This window comes from Ictalurus furcatus, chromosome 3 (genome assembly GCF_023375685.1).
Source record: "Ictalurus furcatus strain D&B chromosome 3, Billie_1.0, whole genome shotgun sequence".
Classification (NCBI taxonomy): domain Eukaryota; kingdom Metazoa; phylum Chordata; class Actinopteri; order Siluriformes; family Ictaluridae; genus Ictalurus; species Ictalurus furcatus.
The window spans coordinates 19266282-19288017 of record NC_071257.1 but is presented as its reverse complement, the minus strand read 5'-3'; the positions used below and the strand labels follow the sequence as shown (position 1 = coordinate 19288017).

The 21736-nt window shown below is 38.5% G+C and overlaps 1 protein-coding gene across 1 annotated transcript in view; it reads left to right on the top strand.

The window, feature by feature from the left end:
• ptpn20 (protein tyrosine phosphatase non-receptor type 20) overlaps window positions 1-21736 on the top strand; it is a 34570-nt gene that overhangs the window by 9692 nt on the left and 3142 nt on the right. The window contains 23 exon segments of the mRNA XM_053620178.1: window positions 34-224; window positions 1488-1589; window positions 1760-1853; window positions 2084-2169; window positions 2690-2879; window positions 3264-3469; window positions 4170-4268; window positions 4355-4797; window positions 7077-7377; window positions 7527-7697; window positions 7933-8107; window positions 10393-10603; window positions 12296-12333; window positions 14365-14448; window positions 14974-15038; window positions 16379-16540; window positions 16633-16842; window positions 16845-17072; window positions 17298-17371; window positions 17850-17998; window positions 18149-18297; window positions 19047-19137; window positions 21064-21398. Of these exon segments, the coding sequence (XP_053476153.1) occupies window positions 34-224; window positions 1488-1589; window positions 1760-1853; window positions 2084-2169; window positions 2690-2879; window positions 3264-3469; window positions 4170-4268; window positions 4355-4797; window positions 7077-7377; window positions 7527-7697; window positions 7933-8107; window positions 10393-10603; window positions 12296-12333; window positions 14365-14448; window positions 14974-15038; window positions 16379-16540; window positions 16633-16842; window positions 16845-17072; window positions 17298-17371; window positions 17850-17998; window positions 18149-18297; window positions 19047-19137; window positions 21064-21398 (3854 nt within the window).

Here is a 21736-nt window from a genome sequence, read left to right as displayed (position 1 = left end):
ACAGAACATTTTTTTTTACTGTTGTATTATCAGATGAGTTTGGGGACCGTAAAAGCTCTCTGACTCCTGGCAACCTAGGGCTGATGCTGGAGAGAGGCTCTGACTCTCGGATTACCCAGAATGCAGAGAACAAGACCGTGAAAGAGGACACTGAATCCAACACTGTCACTCCCAAAATTGGAAAAAAGTTACATATCCCTGTTGTACGAATTCTAGATACTAAGGTATGAAGTTATTTGGTGAAGACAGTTATTTTTGTTTCTTGCTGTAAGTATTCACTCAACTTAAACCTTTCCACATTTTGTAGCATTATAACCTGGAAATGAAATGGACTTATTTGGAATTATATATCAGAAAGCTTCACAAAATAACCTATAATATTGAAGTAGGGGGAAAATGTATATAGCGCACAATAATTATGTAAAAAAAAAAATATATATATATATATATATATTTTGATTGCAAAAGTATTCACCTACATTACTGTGAAACGATTATATTAGTTATGGTGCCAGGTGCTATCAGAAGTCACATAATTAGTTGAATGGAGTTCACCTGTGTGCAATTAAAGGGTCACATGATATCAATATAAATATACCTGTTCCTGGAAGGCTCCAGATACCAAAACATGTCCAGGACAATTTTTGCTTGATTATAAGCAAAACATCCCAAACTTTGAACATCCCATCTATTATTAAAAATGGGAATAATTTGGCACAATACTGACTCTGCATTGAGGAGTCAGGGAAACAATCAAGTGGCCAGGGGGAGGAAAGAAAGAAGAAAGCCATAATTTTAAAAAATAAAATAAATGTTTGATGTTTGTCAAAAGACATACACAGCAAACAGAGAATGCTATCCCCACAGTGAAGCATGGTGGTGGTAGCACTGTGTTGTTGTGGAGATGCTTTTCATCAGCAGGGACTGGAAAACTGGTTGAGGTTGAGGGCATAGAGCCAACTACAGGACAGTCCTAGAAGAAAATCTGTTCTAGTCTGCCATGAGATATGTGGAACCGGTGTGGTTCACCTTCAGAACAACAACCATATGCATACTGTCAAAGCAACATGGGAGTGGTTCAAACCTGAGCTTATTTGATTATACCAGACAAAGCTCAGACCTCAATCTGATTGAGATTGGGGAAAAACCTGAACATTGTCGTTCACTAACTATCTCCATCCAATCTAACAGAGCTTGAGCAATTTCACCCAGAAGAATGGGCAAAAATATGGATTAAAATGTGCAAATCTTGTGGAGACATATCCCCCATGACTTGCAGCAATAATTGCAGCCAAAGATGGGACTACCAAGTACTGACCCATTAGACACATTGTGTAAATCAAATGGTAAAAATCCCAAGTCCATTTCAATTCTAGGTTGCAACATTACAACTTTCAAGGAGGAAAATTCAAGGAGGATGAATACTTACGTAAGGCAGTGTATATGAGCCAGAACGGCTGATCTTGTTCCTTGTCTTCCCTGTGCAGGATGTGTTCTCTAGGTCATCCTCTAAGTCCAGTCTCAGGCCAGGTGACTTGGTCAGTGTGGAGCTCAAGAAAGTCAACGGCAGCCTGGGCATCTGTGTTGCTGTAAATCTTTACTTGTTTTAATTAACATGCGAAAAAATTAAAACAAGACAGTTTAATATATCAATATATTGTCATCTAATGCTGATAAGTACATCTTACCAATAGACAAAAAGACAGTTAAAATATTTAAATAAGCTTTTGGAACAATAGTCAGTGTCAGTCATTTCCAGGGTGGCATCAACACCAGTGTGCGCCATGGAGGGATCTATATCAAAAGCCTGATACCTGGAGGAGCTGCCGATATGGATGGTCGAATACAGACTGGTAAATAAACAAACTGATCTTGAATACACTCTATGACTAAGTTGTGGCACCAAACAGCAATATTTTATGTTAATAAAAAAATAAACCCATCAACAACTACTGTATATGTATGGTTTGTTATTAACTGTACATTTGACTACTTTAATTAGTTACAATTACTTACCTAATTTATCCCACCTGTGTGTGTGTGTGTGTGTGTGTGTGTGTGTGTGTGTGTGTGTGTGTTATAGGTGATAGGCTACTGGAGGTGAATGGCTGTAACCTGCAAGGTGTCACCCACAAGCAAGCTGTGGAGTGTTTGAAGAAAACTGGAGAGGTGCTGAACTGTACAGAACATTGAAATGTACAGAACATTTTAACACGGAAAATTTCAGCATAATTGGCTTCACAATTACATAGTGTCATGGGAAAAAGAAAGTACATGTTCCTTGAATTCAATGTTTTTATTCATCAGGGCCTAAATAACAATTGTATTGTCCTCTCCAGCTTCTATAAATAAACAAATAACCTCAGGTGACAACAGAAAAACACAACAGATTTCAATATGTAATATTTTCTTTCCAAAAAGCAAACCAAGATTCAGAAACCAGGTGGGAACAAATAAGAATGCCCGGTAATTCAGTAACATATAGAACCACCTTTAGCAACAATAACCCTGAGTAAACATTTTCTGTAGGAGTTTATCAGACTGTCACATTGTCACATTTCATTGATGTTTGAGGGCATTAATTTTGTTATATAAATGTTTTGTAAAAGATCTTCACCAGAAAAACTGAGAAAGTTTTGTGTAGGAGAATCCTTTTTGATAATTAATAATGAGCAATGCTCTGTTTTAGGTGGTGTCTCTGCTTCTAGAGCGGGAGCCTCCTCTGGTGATGGAGACCTCCAGCTCCCCATCCGCAATGAAAAGACAGAAATCTCCATTATCCCTCAGTGCACAGAGCACCAGCACCCCCACTGGCAAATACACTACCATGGAAACGCCCTTGTCTGTCAGGACCAAGGACTACAGCTTTGTGTCAGACGGTACGAAACAGCGGTGAGAGCAGGAAGGCAGCATAGTGAGACATTTCAAATAAATTTGACAGCATTGTTGGGCTAGCTGCCTTATCTGTTCTGCAAATGTAACTCTAAATTAAAAAAAATAAATAAATAAAGGTTGAAAATTATATTGTTTATTGAGCATGTGGTTTAAAAGTGTGGAATTCATTTAGTGCTATATGTATTACATTAACAATCACATTTTAAGCAATAACGCATTATTGTTAGCATAAAACATATATAAACAAACACGACATCAATCATATGTATACTGTATGTTTAAATAATGCCACCACTAATAATCACTCTTTCTGCTAGTATGACCTGTGTAGTTAAATACATCTGTATGTTTGCTTTTTTGGGTGCTAGAGAACACTCTGGAGGTGACTCTAGAGAAGACACTAGGTGTTTTGGGCTTTAGCTTCCTCATCAGTGACTTTAGTCCTGGGGAAGGAAGTGTAGTGCGCATTAGGAAACTGTTCTCTGGTCAGTCGTCTGAAGAGATCAGCCAACTCAGGGAGGGAGACGTCATCCTCGCGGTTAATGGAGAATCTGTGAAAGGACTTTCCTATGAGGTACTGTGCTCATGTACACTAATATTTAAGAAAAGATGATGTATTACACCATATTGTGTCTGGCAGAAGATCAGGATTAGGGGCATTTTAATTGTTGAGTTATTTTAGTCTTCAACTGTTAAATCAAATAATAATAAATAATAAAATAATAATAAACATAATAAATAAAAAAGAAATAAAAAAGCTTTGCTTGTACTTCATAATACAGTGTATTGGTTTAAATGGAAACACAAACCAATAATTAAAGGATTGATATCATTTTAAAGATAATATTCTTTTCTTTTCTTTTTTTAAAAGGTAAATCACAATCACACACACACACACACACACACACACACACACACACACACATATATATATATATATATATATATATATATATATATATATATATACACATATATGTATGTATATATGTATGTATATATGTATGTATGTATAAAAGATAGACATGCTGGACTATGTATTCTCAGGAATAAAAGGATCAAACTGTACTTTTCCTTGTCATGGGGCAGTACAATCAATATGTACAAAAGATGTATCATTGATGGTAACACCCTGGTGATAAGGAAAGGTATTGTGTTGTACCTTTTTTTTTTTTTTTTTTTTTTTTTTTTTTGAAAGAATATGGAATGTATGTATTTTCTGAGAGCTAGGCCTGGCACTATATAGTGCTAAAGATGTTTCATGTCACCAACAGAAAGTCCTACAGCTGCTGCGGGGAACACCATCTGAGCTCAAGCTGTTAATCTGCAGACCTTCATCTGGCCAACTTCCAGAGATGGACTTCATCTCACTGGTAAGACTGTAAAATCAGTGTATTTGATCTCTTTTTAAAAGTCATTCCAGTGTGTCATATAAATATTTTTTATCTTTCTTTGATAGAGTCCTTCCCCATTTCCGAGTAAAAAACAGAGGTCTCGGTCTTTAGACCTGCGGGTGGAGTCTGTCTCTCCAGACTTTAGTGAAATACTCCAACAAAAAAACACAGCACTATGCCAGAGGAAGGACTGTGCTTCAATCAAACCCCATACTGTCCACTTAATTCAGCAGAGACAGGACAGCGAACAGGATGAGACACCATCCACCCTGTCATCTCCTCCTACTCCATCTACTGATGGACAGCAAGAAGAAAATCCAGTTGAGGAGGATGTTCTCTCCAGCACTTCTCTTTCCCAAACACCAACCACACTCACAACAACAACCCCGAACCCTGTACAACCTCCACACATACTAGCACCTTCTCCAACATTCCCAAACCCAGAGCCAGAAGTAAAAGAGTCCTCAAATATGTCCTCAAAAAGCAACCACAGCTCAGCTATTACCAGGTACTCTCCCACACTATATTTGGATTCATATAGACAGGATTGGCTCACACAAGGTCATACTGTTCTGTTGACACTACAGTAAATATGAAGTACACTAGAGCCCAAATACCTAACTACTTTATTATTCATCCAACAGTAATTCAGTTTTACGCATCTGATACTTGTTATTCTGGAATACATTAAATAAAAATGGAGATATGGAGATTTTAAGTATTTAATAAATCTTTATTTGAATTTTTTTGTTAAAAATCCCAAATATTCGGATTGTGAACCATTTGCTTCTTTGAAGAAAAATATTGTGATTCCACATATATTATTTAAATAGTTAAACACTAAGGCCATGATTTACTACAAAATCACATGCAAACTTGACAATATCCACAAAACCAAAAATGTGTAAGCTGATTTACAAACAGGACGTAAGTAAGACTGTGTTTTTCATATTAAACAAAATAACATGTCTTGTCTGTTTTGCATGTTTGTCTTAATCAGGGTTGGGAGGGTTACTTTAAAAATGAATTCCGTTACAGTTACAAACTACTTCATAAAAAATGTAATCAGTAACGTAATCCAAGTATCACTATATGAAAGTAATGTAATCTGATTACTTCAAGGCCAGATATGTAAATAATGTCAAGAGAAAAGCAATATGAAAATATTTAAAATACTAAAATAATTTTATTTAGAGCTTATTTTAGAATTTAAAAACATGTTCAATGTTTGGATTTGTTTGTTTGGATTTGTTGTGACCTTTTTTTGGGAGGTGGTGGGGGGGCTTAATAGCATTCAAAACAGTATTACTATGAATGCAGACTTTAATACACTGAAACAGACACTATTAGCATCACATAAATATATATAAATAAAATTGGTTTCACGCTGACCACGTTTCAAAACATTCTTTTGAATGTCCATGGAATAAGATACAATATCAGATGCCATTAGTGTACCTACTGCCATCATTTACACTTTTGAATGGTCATGTAATACGAAGCAATGTGATAACATGAAATTAAAAATGACCTCGTACAACCCTAAAACCCCAGCTCCAAAAAAGTTGTGATGTATTCCATGGGCATTGTTTTGACTCAGGACAGCTGTCATTTGCTGCTATTGTCAAGCAACTGTTTGGAGCTCTATACAACAGCGCTTCACCTACGTGTGTTCACTGAGAGCAGGCTAATGGTTGAGAGGCAGGAATTTGGCCAATAGTTGCTGCAAGCCTTTTATAATTGACCAATTGGTGGACAAGAAGGTGGGAATTACAGAGAGGGGTTAAAGCAATGCAAACATGTGCACACATGATGCGGTATTAGACCATAAGCACATCATAATGAAACTAAAGCTGAATCCCGGACATTTTCTCAAATTTAGAAATTCCGGCCGGACGCTTTTTTAAGGTCTGAAAAAGAAGACATGTCTCAGAAAAAGAGAATATATTTGTGTTAATATCTACCAAATTTCTACCAAATTTATTTGCGCATGCCCCAGGCCGTTGATCATGTGAGTCATGACTGGCAAGAGAGAACCAGAACTATAATCAAGCAGCTGTCTATATTGTGTTTTGTCAATAGATTAATTACTTTGGTTTTAAATGAAAAGAAATTGTAATACTGATAGTATTACAATTTTTTACTAAATGTACCTGCAATCTGATTACTTTGTTTTTTGACTTAACTGTAATAGACTACAGTTACCAGTTTTTTGTTTCTTGATTTTGTAGTGCCATTACATGTATTCCGTTACTCCCCAAGCCTGGTCTTAATGCATATACATTTTAGGGCATTTCTACAGAAATGTAGAATGTAAAATATAGTCATGCCAATGTAAATAAATTTAGTATCCACAAAGATATTTGCTAAACCACATTTAACAATGTCACAACTGCATAGACCAATTAATACCACCTCAGAGCAGCTAAAAAAAATTATAAGCTCATTTCTGTTATTTGAAGACAAAATAAAACCTTTAGCTTCTTGAAATTATATCTCACGATCTTGAAATTATGAAAGATTCTTAATATTGTGAATTTTGTAATTGCCATTCTATGTTTTTGAGTTATTGAACACAGGATTGATTTTGGTGTACTGCTTTTAGCATATATTAATAATTTTTATTTTATTTTATTATATTTTAAATGAAAAAAGTAAAGAATGCTGCAATCTTATTTGATGAAATATCATTTAACATTGTTTAATCTATTGAAAGAAATGCAATTCTTTGTAGTATACTCTTTGTAGTGCAATACAGAATAATTTAATAATCACTTGTACTTACAGTGAGCTTGCTGAGGATTTGGATGGAAGTAGAGCATGCTTCATGGCCAATGGACTGGATATCTTAGCTGATGAAGAATATTTGACCATTACCACCACTGCAGCTAGTCCTCCAATCTGCAGCACTGACTCTACCAATGCTTTGATCCCTCCTGCACCTTCTCCACTACCTCCCTCACCTTCTCCACATACCAGTCCATCTAAAACAACAAAATCACACCCTCCTCTAGCTCAGCCCACTTCAACAAACACAAACAATGGCTGGGATGATGAGGAGGAGGAGGATGACGAAGACCCTAGAAGGGTACAAGATGTGTAGACTTGTTCATTTTTACAATTTATATGACGTAGCATTATTTTATGTGCTTAGACATAAAAAGATGTCCTAAGGTTAATTTTCTGTTTTTGTTTTTTTTGTTTGTTTGTTTTTGATTTATTTATTTTTTTGTACAGGAAGTATTTAAGGAGTTTGAGCTGACAGTAACCCTTACTAAATCCAGAAGTGGAAGTTTTGGGTTTACTATCACCAGGAGTAAATTAGACAATTGCTATTACATACAGGAAATCCTGGATAATCCAGCCAAGGCAGATGGCCGACTCAGAGCGGGAGACAGGCTAATCATGGTACTTATTATGTATCATAATTAAAAATGCTTGGCCCATTTTACAGCCATGGATTCAGTCTGACAAAAAATTCAGGAAATGCATCCATTAGCAGTGATACCATTTTTCTAATAGTTTCTAACTTTTCTATTTATTTCAGTGATACTTTACAAAACACAGTTACTACTGTATCTAGTCAGTAAAGTCTAGTTAGTAATCTAGCAAGTGTGACTAACTCATATCATATTTTTTTCAGGTGAATGGTCACTATGTGACCAATGTGTCTGACGAAGTGGCCATGGCTATTCTGAGATACTCCCCTAAAAGACTCCACATGGTGTTAGGCAGAGCTGTACAGAACCTCTTGCCTCCTCCACCACCAGACAGCCTTCAGGACATTATCATATACAAGCCCACCTCTGGACAAATGGGTGAGGCATTACAAATGGACGATATATAGAGTACTGAGCAAAAATCTTGTGTAAATAAATGCTGACATGGTTTTAAAAAATAATGCAGTTACTATAACATTTTCTACATTTAAAAAAGAGCAGTAAACAGCACTAAACTGAACAAAATCAATATTTGGCATGACAACCCTTTGTCTTTAAAAATGCATCTGTACTCTCAGGTATAGTTTGACCAGTTTTATAAGGAATATAGCTGTTAAGTTTTTCTAAGCATCCAACATTTCTAGCATTTTTCTGTGACATGTCACAAATTTTGGTTGGAAAAGTATTGTTTGGAAATATTTTACTTACCCAATCTAAATATACTGTTTATAATAATATAAATATATTCAGAAGTCATAAAATAAACTTCTAAGGCAAAATTAGAATTAAAAATTAGGGTGCATTAGGGTGCATAAGACATTTGCACAGTACTGTAGATTTTAAAGAATGTGTGTTGATGCATGAATATAAATACAGTGAGGGAAAAAAGTATTTGATCCCCTGCTGATTTTGTATGTTTACCCACTGACAAAGAAATGATCAGTCTATAACTTTAATGGTAGATTTATTTGAACAGTGAGAGACAGAATAACAACAAAAAAATCCAGAAAAATGCACATCAAAAATGTTATAAATTGATTTGCATTTTAATGAGGGAAATAAGTATTTGACCCCTCTGCAAAACATGACTTAGTACTTGGTTTAAAAACCCTTGTTGGCAATCACAGAGGTCAGACGTTTCTTGTAGTTGGCCACCAGGTTTGCACACATCTCAGGAGGGATTTTGTCCCACTCCTCTTTGCAGATCTTCTCCAAGTCATTAAGGTTTCGAGGCTGACGTTTGGCAACTCGAACCTTCAGCTCCCTCCACAGATTTTCTATGGGATTAAGGTCTGGAGACTGCCTAGGTCTCTCCAGGACCTTAATGTGCTTCTTCTTGAGCCACTCCTTTGTTGCCTTGGCCGTGTGTTTTGGGTCATTGTCATGCTGGAATACCCATCCACGACCCATTTTCAATGCCCTGTCTGAGGGAAGGAGGTTTTCACCCAAGATTTGACGGTACATGGCCCCGTCCATCGTCCCTTTGATGCGGTGAAGTTGTCCTGTCCCCTTAGCAGAAAAAAACCCCAAAGCATAATGTTTCCACCTCCATGTTTGGCGGTGGGGATGGTGTTCCAGGGGTCATAGGCAGCATTCCTCCTCCTCCAAACACGGCGAGTTGAGTTGATGCCAAAGAGCTCCATTTTGGTCTCATCTGACCTCAACGCTTTCACCCAGTTGTCCTCAGAATCATTCAGATGTTCATTGGCAAACTTCAGACGGGCATGTATATGTGTTTTCTTGAGCAGCGGACCTTGCGCGCGCTGCAGGATTTCAGTCCTTCACGGCGTAGTGTGTTACCAATTGTTTTCTTGGTGACTATGGTCCCAGCTGCCTTGAGATCATTGACAAGATCCTCCCGTGTAGTTCTGGGCTGATTCCTCACTGTTCTCATGATCAATGCAACTCCACGAGGTGAGATCTTGCATGGAGTCCCAGGCCGAGGGAGATTGACAGTTCTTTTGTGCTTCTTCCATTTGCGAATAATCGCACCAACTGTTGTCCCCTTCTCACCAAGCTGCTTGGCAATGGTCTTGTAGCCCATTCCAGACTTGTGTAGGTCTACAGTCTTGTCCCTGACATCCTTGGAGAGCTCTTTGGTCTTGGCCATGGTGGAGAGTTTGGAATATGACTGATTGATTGCTTCTGTGGACAGGTGTCTTTTATACAGGTAACAAACTGATATTAGGAGCACCCCCTTTAAGAGTGTGCTCCTAATCTCAGCTCGTTACCTGTATAAAAGACACCTGGGAGCCAGAAATCTTTCTGATTGAGAGGGGGTCAAATACTTTTTTCCCTCATTAAAATGCAAATTAATTTATAAAATTTTTGACATGCGTTTTTCTGGATTTTTTTGTTGTTATTCTGTCTCTCACTGTTCAAATACAACTACCATTAAAATTATAGACTGATCATTTCTTTGTCAGTGGGCAAACGTACAAAATCAGCAGGGGATCAAATACTTTTTTCCCTCACTGTAGAATTGAGCACATCTTACACCATGTGTCTTCTTGGTGTATTCCAGTCTACTCAATCTATACTGTACTTCAGTTCTGGTAGTTTGGTTGGATATATAGATAATTATAAAACTGTGACATCAAAGAGATAAATATACCTTTCTCTTTCTTCTATTTAATTACAGTTGTCTTGTTTTTGCTATGCAGGAATTAAGCTCAGAGGTGGCATTGGCAGTAAATGGCAGGGCATTTATGTTCAAGAAGTGGTGCCAAACTCACCTGCCAGTGAGGAGGGCAGCATTCAGCCAAATGACCGAATTGTCTACATTAGTGGCAGGTGTACCCTGGGAATGACGTTGGAAGATGCTGTGAAGACCTGTGAACATGCTTCCCACAAAGTCAAACTCAAAGCCATGAGGTGAGATATATGTAAACCATTGTTAGCCCTTTTTATAACTCATGGCCCACGTGACCAAGAGCAAAAGGCTTCCAAGGTTCAAATGGGAGAAACTGAGCTGGGCATATTTTTCCAAAACCACTGAAGTGCTCAAGGCTGTAGGAGACATCCTGCTGCATTGACTCCATATGCTCCTGAAACTGATCTGGTATACAGAATGCATTCCATCATCTGGAAGGAGGCTGTCATCGTGCCAATTTGATGAAAGGCAACAATGGGGAATGCAAGAACTACCGCAACATCAGCCTTCTCTCCATTGTCTGCAAGATCTTCATGAAGGTCACCTAATCTAGACTAGAGAACCACCATGAGCAGACCAGCTGAGAGGAACAAGCAGGATTCAGTCCAAATCAGGGCTGCTGTGATCAGATCTTTGCTATTTGTCAACTGATGGAAGAGAGGATTAAGTGTGGGAAGCATACTGTCATTATCTTCTTTGTCTTTTATTGGCCAACCCTGAGGAGGACATTGGAGGCCAAGCACGTGCCTCAGAAAATCATCTGACTCCTCCAAGAGTCATGCAAAGGATCGACTAACAATGTGGATCCGCAATGAAATATCCAAAGACGTCTGCCAAGGAATCATCTCTCCTCTGCTTTTCAATAAGTGATAGACACAACTATGAGCAATGTATTTGAGGGCATACAAGGAGTCCAGTATGACAACAACAGCTTTGTGACTGATTTGATTTTCACTGATGACAGTGCCATATTTGCCGACACAGATGCTAAAGCCACCAATATCCTTTATGTCATTGCTTACATCACCCAGCCATATTACCTGAAGATCAACCAGACAAAACCAAAGTCCTGACAATGGATGGTTCACAGGCCATGTTCACCTTGACAGACCAGCAGACTGGAAGGTGCAAAGTTCTGAGCCAAAGAAGACATGGTCCAAACAAATCAAGGTGGTTCTGAAAAACCAATGATTCAGTCTCCATGATCCCAAGACAACTGATTGTATAGCATGGAAAGACATCATGAGTGAAGTTCAAAATCCAGCGCCACCCACAGCAGCATACTGGCTCTGTAGGCAGCTCCACCCTATTGTTAAACTAGGGACCACAGACAAGACTTTGACATGTACCACCTACCTAAACAATGTTGCAGACCAAGTACACCCCTTCATGGCAATGGTATTCCCTAATGGCAGTGACTTCTTTCAGCAGGATAATGCCCTTTTCCAAACTGCAAAAAAATTGTTCAGAAATGGTTTGAGGAACATGACAAAAAGTTCAAGGTGTTGACCTGGCCTCCAAATTCCCCAGATTTCAATCTGATTGAGCATCTGTGGGATGTACTGGACAAAGAAGTCCAATCCATGGAGGCCCCACCTCACAACTTAAAGGATTTAAAGGATCTGCTGCTAACGTCTTAGTGCCAGATAGCATAGCAGAGGTCAGAGATCTTTAGAGGTCTTTTGGAGTCCATGACTTAATAGGTCACAACTGTTTTGGCGGCACAAGGGGGACCTACACAATATAAGATGTGCACGGTATCTCCATCTATTAAAATCAGAAATAATGTAGTTCATTCTTGAAAAATATAGGTTGCAGGTTGCAGAAGATACCTGACAAATATGGCAGTCAATTAAAAATGTCTTTTGTTTATATTGGTTCATCCTTTTTTGCTTTTATTCCCTTTACTACAGAGATGATCAACCTGTGATACCCAAAAGCAAGTGGAATGGTAGGCATCTGATTAATTTAATCACTATCATAAGAATAAGATGTTTTAAACATGTTTATTCTTTAAATTAATGCCACGAACCATCTAAAATTATAAGTAACCTATGGATATGTTGTCTGCATTTAGCTGTTAGTCAGTGTTCAGTATACAGCATTTCACCTTGCCCTGGGTTAGGCTTCATACTCCTCTCTATAAGACACGAATGTGTGTATGTGCTTGTCACGCTCTCAGCACATGGCTGACATGTCTCATTCTAGTCTAAAGTGACAGAAGTGAGACAGCGAGCTGCTCTGGTGGCTGCCACTGTGGCCTGGGATTCACTGAATGCTTCAGTGGCCACAGCGACATTGTTGAGTGCATTGTCAGCTCAGATTAGATGAGCACCCTCCTTCAACTTCACTGCTGACTAATGTTTTATTCCGTTGGTCTGGGTCACAGTAGCATAGTGCAGCTGATTGTGTCATTGCTCCAGCTCGGGTGACTGTATGTGTGGAGGTTCTGTGCATGTTCTCCTCATGTAAACAGAGAATGTTGGTTTTCTTGAACTTCCCAAAAACATGCCGGTAGGTGGGCTGGCAAAGATAAATTGCCCCTAGGTGTGAATGTGTGTGTTAAGCCTAGTTCACACTACACGATTTTAAGCTTGATTTGCAAGTCGCCAAGCTCGCAGACAAAAACTTTGATCGGAGGCAACTCGGCAAGCAATTGGCGCTCGCTAATCGGCAGTCGATAGTTATGTGTGAACTACTCAACGACTCATCGCAGGCATCACCATTGCCAAACAGATATTTGGCATATTAAATATCTGGAGCTGATGGGTGACTGCACATCCTGTGATGTGAAAAGTGTCATCACTGGCAGTGATTGTGGTGATGAGCTACAGCCAATGAGAGAGCAAGGCATGGGGTGAGGTCACCGTGAGGATGGGAAATCCACAAAACCTTCCTTCCGTGAAACTGGCTTGTTATTACAAAAATTTTTTTACTTGCCTCCAACTCTCTCTGTAACACACACAATCCCTGCTACCTGCATGTGCTAATCCATCATTCTTTCACCCACTTTCTTTGTCTTTTCCTTTTTGGGGTTTCTTCAGCACAAATCATTGCGCAAACAGATCACACCACTTGTTTCTGTCCATGTCCATCTTCAAATAAACAACTCTTGTTTTTGCGCATGGTTTTTTGCGTAATATATCCGTGTCACTTCTCACGTGTGTTTTCGTGACAAAATGTAGTTTGGACACCAGATAGAGTCATTTGGGTGACAGAGTCGTTGTCAGATCGTGTAGTGTGTGACCCCCTGTCGCTGAGCGACATAGTGTGAACACCACAACAACTTCATGACGCCCGATTACAAGAGAGTAAGTTGTGTAGTGTGAACAGCACAGCGATATGCCTACATTGAAAGTCGTGTATTGTGAACTTAGCCTTAATTGTGCCCTGCAGTTGACTAGCGTCCCATCCATGGTATATTCCCGCTGTTCCCGGGATTTGGACCCACCCACCAATTTTGGGTCTTGGAGTGAAGCTCAAAATATTGAGCAGAAATGTTCACTAGTGATTCTGCAATATCAAAACCCTATATTCCAATATTTATTGAGTATAATAGTCCTGGTCTACTTTGGGAAACCAGAAAATTGTTCAGGATTAGGGTTCAGGTCTTGCTACGTGAAATTAATACAAATTATTTTCTTAGTGATTTATATTGATAATTTGTCAATAGCCCAGATTTTAGTGTAGAAAATAATACATAAATATGAAATGACAGGATTGGTTCAGTCTATATGCTATTGCTCCTTAGTAACATGCAGAAATTAAGTAAAAGAGGACAGAAAAAAATAGTAAGGAAAAGAACAATAACAGTGAAATTAAATTCAGTTATCTATGAGTCTACTCTGCAGTATACAAAACAATAATTTATGTACTATATGTACAAAAATATAGATTAAATTAGATCTACCACTGTTTGTACCATAATGTTTTCATAATATGTTTACATTTCTTGCTCCATTCTTATTCTTTTCATCCCCAGGTTTCTTTGATTGGAAGAAAGAGAAGAAGTCCGTCCCTCACTCTGAGGAGCCTAGGTCATCTGAGTTGGAGGCTGCCGCCGATGGTAAGGACTCTGGTTTCTGCGTCTCTTTGTCTCTATTCCCTGAGTGCTGTAGCTTTAGCTCCATGCTGACAGACAGAGCGTGCCTGGACCAAAGGGCATAAAGTGCAAAATTAATTATTAGCGAGTGCCCCTACCCTCTTTCAACCATCATATGGCATTTTTGTCGTGCCTGATGGACGTGTCCCAGGTGATCCTGTGTGACACCTGGGTTGCTGGGCGACGGCTAGCTGGGGGGTCCAACAGCGCCTGAAAAGGCTAGTGTTGCTCACCTTTCAGAGTATTATGCCAGTCAACACATCTCCTCCTGGGATGGCGGCAGAGGAGGGAGGTTACCGTGAGTGTTGAGTCTGTTTCATAAATGCTTTAGAGGTTTGTTTTGTGGAGATATTGTACATCTGTAAATTTTCAGTTTTGCTTTGGGTGTGTTTATGTTACAGGTTTACTGCATAACCTGTTCTTATATAAAATGCATGTTTCTGGGTCTCATATTTGTCTCTGTTTGTCTCTCTTTCTTTGTTTTTGCAGTTAAACTCATGGCTGAAAAAGCAGAAGGATTTGGGCCAGTGCCCTCTGTAACCTCTCAGCAGGAGGTAATTGTGCTTTGTATCTAAATGATGACACTGAAACCTGAGTCTAGTAATCCTCTCTCTGTTTACTATCTTTGTCACAATTTTTGCCATTGATTCATACATTAATATTTCTCGGTTTGAAAGTACTCATACAGTCAGGGATCAGAGGAATGGTCTTTTGAGTAGTCTTCTCTGATCTTTGGAGTTTTGTATAAAGCTGAGTCCTATTAGTCACTTCGGGTCACAGTTGTATTTTTCTGGCAAACAATCCAAAATGATTTTGACCAAAAAGTTGTTTTTTTCTGCCTGTAGAAAACAGAAATATACTTTCCTATAATGATATACAGATGTTTTCATTAACTTTCTAAACTTGCAAATATTTTTTTCCAAAAAAATAAAATTAAAATTATGTCATAAGGAGCCAAAAAATAAATAAATATCATAAGGAGCCAGGTTCCAAAATGGCTTAAGGCACATCTTGGTTATTAAAGTTATTATAGTAATTAAAGATAAGGCATAGTTTTTAATGCTCATATGTATTATTTGTATATCCCTGATCAGCTCCAAGGATAGCCATATCAAACATGTCCCACTGGAAGGCCCAAAATATCTTATATCTCACAATTATAAGATGGTAAATTGTGTCCATATAAGGATGCATGTGGTTAGCAACAATACTCAGACAGGCTGTGACATTCAAACAATGCTCGATTAGTATTAAGGACTGTTGATACAATACAATGCAGGTTTAGTCCATGGATTCTTGCTGTTGATGCTGAATTCTGACCCTACCATCTGATTGTTGGCAGTAAGAATTGAGATTCATCAGAGCATGCAACATTTTTACAGTTTTCAACTGTTTAGTTTCAGTATACCTGTGCCCACTGTACCTTCAGATTCCTGTTCTTGGCTGATAGGAGTGGAACCTGTTGTGGTGGTCTACTGTTGTAGCCCATCACCTTCAAGGATCAACATGTGCAAAATAATGAACTGCTTAGTATGATTGTAGAGAGTGGTATTTGAGTTATTGTTGACTTTTTGTCTGAATAAACCTGAATGAAGCATGAATGAATCTGGCCAATCTTCTCAGAGCTCTCTTATCAACATTTCTGCCTGAAGAACCACTGCACACTGGACATTTTTGTTTTTGTACCATTCTGTGTAAACTGTTGATTACATGAATGTGCATGTTTACAGGTGTTCCTGTTAATGTTGATAGTAGTGTTCATAACTTTGTATAGTGGAAAATATTTTATATATATATATATATATATATATATATATATATATATATATATATATATATCACCATGTGAAGGGTTGCCATTTATATGTTTGTGTTCTCTGTCTGTCTCACTCAGAGCTGCATTCTTCAGCTGGAGTTTAGTAAACCTGAGAGAGGTGGGTTGGGCTTTTCTCTGGTAGGTGGAATCAATGGCAGCAGTCTGCAAATAAAGGACATCTGCTGTGGGGGCATGGCTGAGCAGGATGGCCGTCTACATGTGGGAGACATCCTCCTGGAGGTGGGTGTCAATAAAGAATTTATGTGTCCTTCCAGTTTTGTTCAAGCTTAGTCACATGACCAGAGCAGAATAATTCTAACCTCTGTGTGCAGGTGAATGGTGTGATCGTGTCAGGATTGAGCTACATTAAAGTTGTGGATATTCTGAGAAGAACAGAGGGGACAGTTCAGCTGACTGTATACAGAGACACTTTCCCCATCACTTCCTGCACTGGCCCTAATTCCTATACTGAAGACCCTCAAGAGCACAACACTAAAGGTCTTCCATCTCTCCATTCACCTAAGCCTCTGACCAACTATGACACGTTTATTCTGCACGATTAGAGCAAACTACACATAATATGGCTGCAAATGTTCAGGGGTTACAATTTAGGTATTGTAAGTGTTCATGTTCTCACTTCACATTGTATTTTAATCAAGGTCAAGTGTGGTGTATTTCTCTGGCAGGAGTAAGCTCACTTCTAGAGGTGCCGGAGGATCATTTGTCTTTTCAGTTGTCCGGGTGTCCTGGGGTAAAGATGGAATCAGAACAGGTTCTTAAACTTTCACACTTTCATTGTGAATATATTGCAACATATATTTCAGAGTAACACCCGCCTGCCCAAACATTAAGACATTAAGACAATATAAACTGTTTTATGACTTTTGTAATAGGAAATCACAAAATTAATTTGCACAACCCATCAAAATAAACTTAGCAGAAGATGCTGAAACTCAACAATGTGCCTGGCTTTAAATCTTAAATCCTCTCTCTGCAGGATAGTGGAAACTGTACACCTACCTTTCAGGGCTGTTGCCCATCTCTGAGTGTCACAGATATGCTACAGAGCAGGTAAGTGTTATTTCTTTCTGTCTGACAATGGTTTAGCTTGTTTTCACCATATTCAGTATCTGCAAAAATTAATGTATAGAGGTTCCTCAAATAAAAATTGATTCTTCCATAATAGCAGGATTGTTTCATAATTATGAAAGTAAATCTTCACTTGACTTTTTAACCTCTGGCAGACTAATGATCACTGTACCAAATCATCCATAAAATAAAACATGCTGCAGTGTGAGAATAAATAATTAAGTCAAATACTGAACTGCAGAATGGCATTGGGTTTTGTGTTGCTTTGTGTAGAACACAAGGGGGCACCAACAAGTTATGAACCAACTTTCCCACACTAAATGCTGAGCTTTTTTTTCTAGTGTACATCTTGTAGTGCACTCCATTTAGCAGTTTTTTTGCATGTTAGGAGGAAAAGTCACAGGAATATTAGCCTTGCATGATAAAAGTCATGTTCATACCAACCCTATACCCCTTTCAGGACAGACCCCCAGAAACAGAATCTAGAAAATTCTGGCAAAATCATGGAAAAAAATTCCACAGACAGCTGGAGCAGTGATGATGATGAAGATGAAGGCGATGGTGATGATACTTCTCAGCCTTCCTCTACAGAAACAACACCACACACAGGTAGAGGAAACTGAATGTTATACATTGACTATATTTTATATGCATTGAGACCAGGTTTATACTGAAGTATGTCATATCATTGTATTAAAGTTACAAGTAAATGCATAGTTTTAATATTAGAATATTAAACATGCATGCACTAAATTTTAGGTCCGCCTATTGTGTCAGAGGAGGAACTGACCAGACTTGCCTTGATCAGCCCACCTATGAATGGCCAGTACTCAGGGTCCAGGCTCAAAAGTCTTATTCAAAATCTTCATAATCAACTGGATCAGCATGACCTGGTCAAAGAGTTTATGGTAGGTTCTTTTCATTAGATTCCTGTTCATATAAACGTAATTCATATAAATGCTCGAAATGTGGAAATTGCTTGATTTCTAACATTTTCAAGGTTTGAAATGTGCCTAATTTGGAATTATTTAGAATGGAATAATATAGCAATATTTTTTTTCCCCACTAGAGGTAGATTAAATAACATTTAGTAGAAAGAAAATCTTTACATTATTTTGTCATTTTGCATCCAGTCATTTGTTCCATGTTAGTGTTTTACGTCCACTGAATCTGCAGGGTCAAATGAGCTCCCGCTATAGAGTTAAACATTAAGGCTAACACTGAACATAAAGGCTATCGGTCCTCTACAAATAACACATGATGACATTACACCATTATGTCTGGCTGATAGTTGGCTAGAAAATGTTACAGGCTGTGATTACAGCACAGCATCTTCACAAAGATTTTAAATAAATGTTCTGACATGTATTTTTTAATACACAGCCCACAAAGCAACTATAACACTTTTGAGAAAAAATACGTAAAGTAAATCAGGAACTAACCTTATTCAGCTCCTTCTAGTTACAACTGCAGCAGCTGCCTTATGATGTACTGTTTACTGAGCTTATATGGTAATCTGACCTATTTTGGAAAAAGTGTAATTATCCATCATGAAAGTGGCTTTGCAAAACTTGGGTTTCACTTACCTTTGTTCCATTTCACTTCTTAATGTGATATTTATTCAAACAATATTACATACATATCTTTTTCACTGTAGGCATTAGGGCATCTGACACCCTCAGATAACTGCCTGGTTGGAAAAGCACCAGAGAACCGAGAGAAGAACCGATACAGAGAAATCCTGCCCTGTAAGCCCTCCTGCAAGTATTTATTGCAAAGAAACACTGCTAAAACAATTTTCATTAATTCATTCATTCATTCATTCATCCATTCATTCATCTTCACTAACTGCTTCTTCCTGGTCACAGTGGAGCTGAAGCCCATCCTGCGAACACTAGGCATGAGGAAGGAATAGATCCTGAATAGGACATTTCATTGCAGGGCACCATACACATATACAATCACACACTCAGTCACACCTAGTGGCAATGTAGAGTAGCCAATCTACTGACACACATTAGAGGGTGTCGATTTACAGTTCTTGTGTGTCTGTATGACTAAACTCCAGCCATTCCCTTATTGTGGTTTTCCAGGCCTCCTCTCTTGGCCTGATTCTCACACTGCAGCTTTTGTTATCAAGTTCCTCCATTTTTACATCATTTTGACCTGCAGTTCCTCTTTTACTGTAATGGGAAGCAGCCTGAAAGATTTGTAAACCTCTGGGTTGGTACTGTGTTTGTGCGAGAGGGCTATATGAGTCCCTGAGGAACACACACAGGCGATGTGTGTGCTCAGAGGCGGGCACTGAGGTACAATGCAGGAGTTCTTGTGCTGGCAGGAGGCAGACTGGCCCTTGCCTGCCCTTGAGTGTTTGTTTATTATCATGGCTGTTCACTGGGCTTCTGTTCCCTCAAATAAAGCCCCTAGGATTACAAAGTGTGAGGCCCCTGAGACTTGACTGTTTTTGGTGGAAGTAGTTCAAGGCCTCTTATAAGAAGTCTGATGCCACCCATTGTGAGGATGTCTCTGCACACATCTACCTACTCTCAGAGAATTCCACTTCCCTTTGGAAGCCTCTTTTGTGTTTTCACTCTTTTTCTTGAACCCCTTTCTCTCTGCGGCTGTTGAACATGTTTTTACAGGCAGGCCCCTTGTAGAGCGTTACATGTAGGTCCAGTCTTACATGTAGGTCAGCAAGCTACCAGGGTAGTGAGAAATCATGTACCAAGGCTTCATGCAGAGACACCTCAACATGCCTTCCTTCATTCCCACAAACATGACTGTATCAACCAAAATGACTACTATGGGAATAGTCTAGAACATTCCTCTCTGTACAGTCATCCTGGCCTGGCTTCCTGCTTTTTTAAATTTGTACTTATTTATTAAACCAGGGGGATATTCGGTTAATTTAATTATTCACATTTAGTATTTTGGTAATACATTTAGTATTTTCAAAGCAGCAAAACAAACTATGATCAAAATACCCGTAGCTCTTTTGTTGTTTGTTTTTGTTGACCTGTGTTTTTGATCAGTGGCTCTCAAACTGGGGTCCAGTTCTTGTTACAGCGTAACAAGGTAATCTGCTAAATGCAATGCTCTCCAGCCTTAGACTTAATTTGTTGCGTAAGAAAACTCATTCCATAGCTGTTAAATAAATATTTCCATACAAAAAGCATGACCAATGATTATATTTTTCTTTGTTAAATAACATTTTCTAACATTGTCTGTTTACTATTAGGGCTTAGATTATGTTGATTATTAGATGATTAGATGCGTCTGCACTCCATGTCTCTGTGAATTAGCTGTTACTATAGAAACAATAACATATTATAACAATTGAATTAATAATAACCTAAAGTATATTTTGAATGACAGCCAGCAACATCTGACCAATCAGAAATGAGAATTCAACAGTACTGTGATATAATAATGCTTAAAACAGAATTTGGCGATGCTAATGGCTACTGCTATGGGTGCTTTAGGTAGTGTAGTGTTAAACTAACATTAATTAGCTCATCATAACACACAAAATTTACAATAGGCTCAACTTCCAGTAAACTTTTATGAGGGACCCAAAATATAGCAATGATACATGAGCAGTAAAAAAGGTGTCAGTAAAATATATCTGAAATTAACCTCTAAACTAATTTGGACTCTCTTACTTCTACACACAGATGATAAGACACGAGTTCCTGTGGGAGAGAAACAGGACTATATTAATGCCAGCTACATCCAGATGAAGGTGGGCCCAGATGAGTTTTTCTACATCTCATCACAGGGACCTCTGCCCAACACTCAGGACTGCTTCTGGCAAATGGTTTGGGAGAACAAGTCTGACATCATTGCCATGATGACCCGGGAAGTGGAGCGCGGCAGAATCAAATGCCACAAGTACTGGCCTGAGAAACTTGATGTTCCCATAGAAACTAGCCACTACCAACTGATCCTGAAGAACTACCAGAACTTGGACTACTTCCACATCAAGGTCATCAAGATGGTAGAGAAAGAGGTGAGAGGTAGACCCCAGAGCAGTGGTCACCAACCATCTTCCTTGAGACCTACCTTCCTGCAGGTTTCATCTCCAGCCAAAATCAAACAGACCTGTTTTAGTTGATAAAGAACTTCTTAAGGCAATGATTAGATGGTCAGGTGGGCACAATTATTTTTGGAGTTAAAGTCTTCAGGAAGGTAGATCTCCAGGAACAAGGTTGGTGACCACTGCTGTAGACAGTTAGTGTTTAGTGCTGGATTGACCATTATATTTTTTATTAGTGATCATACAACACAGCGGCTTCACAGTAGTTTCAGATGTTTTGCTTATTTATCAATACTTATTATTCACTTACT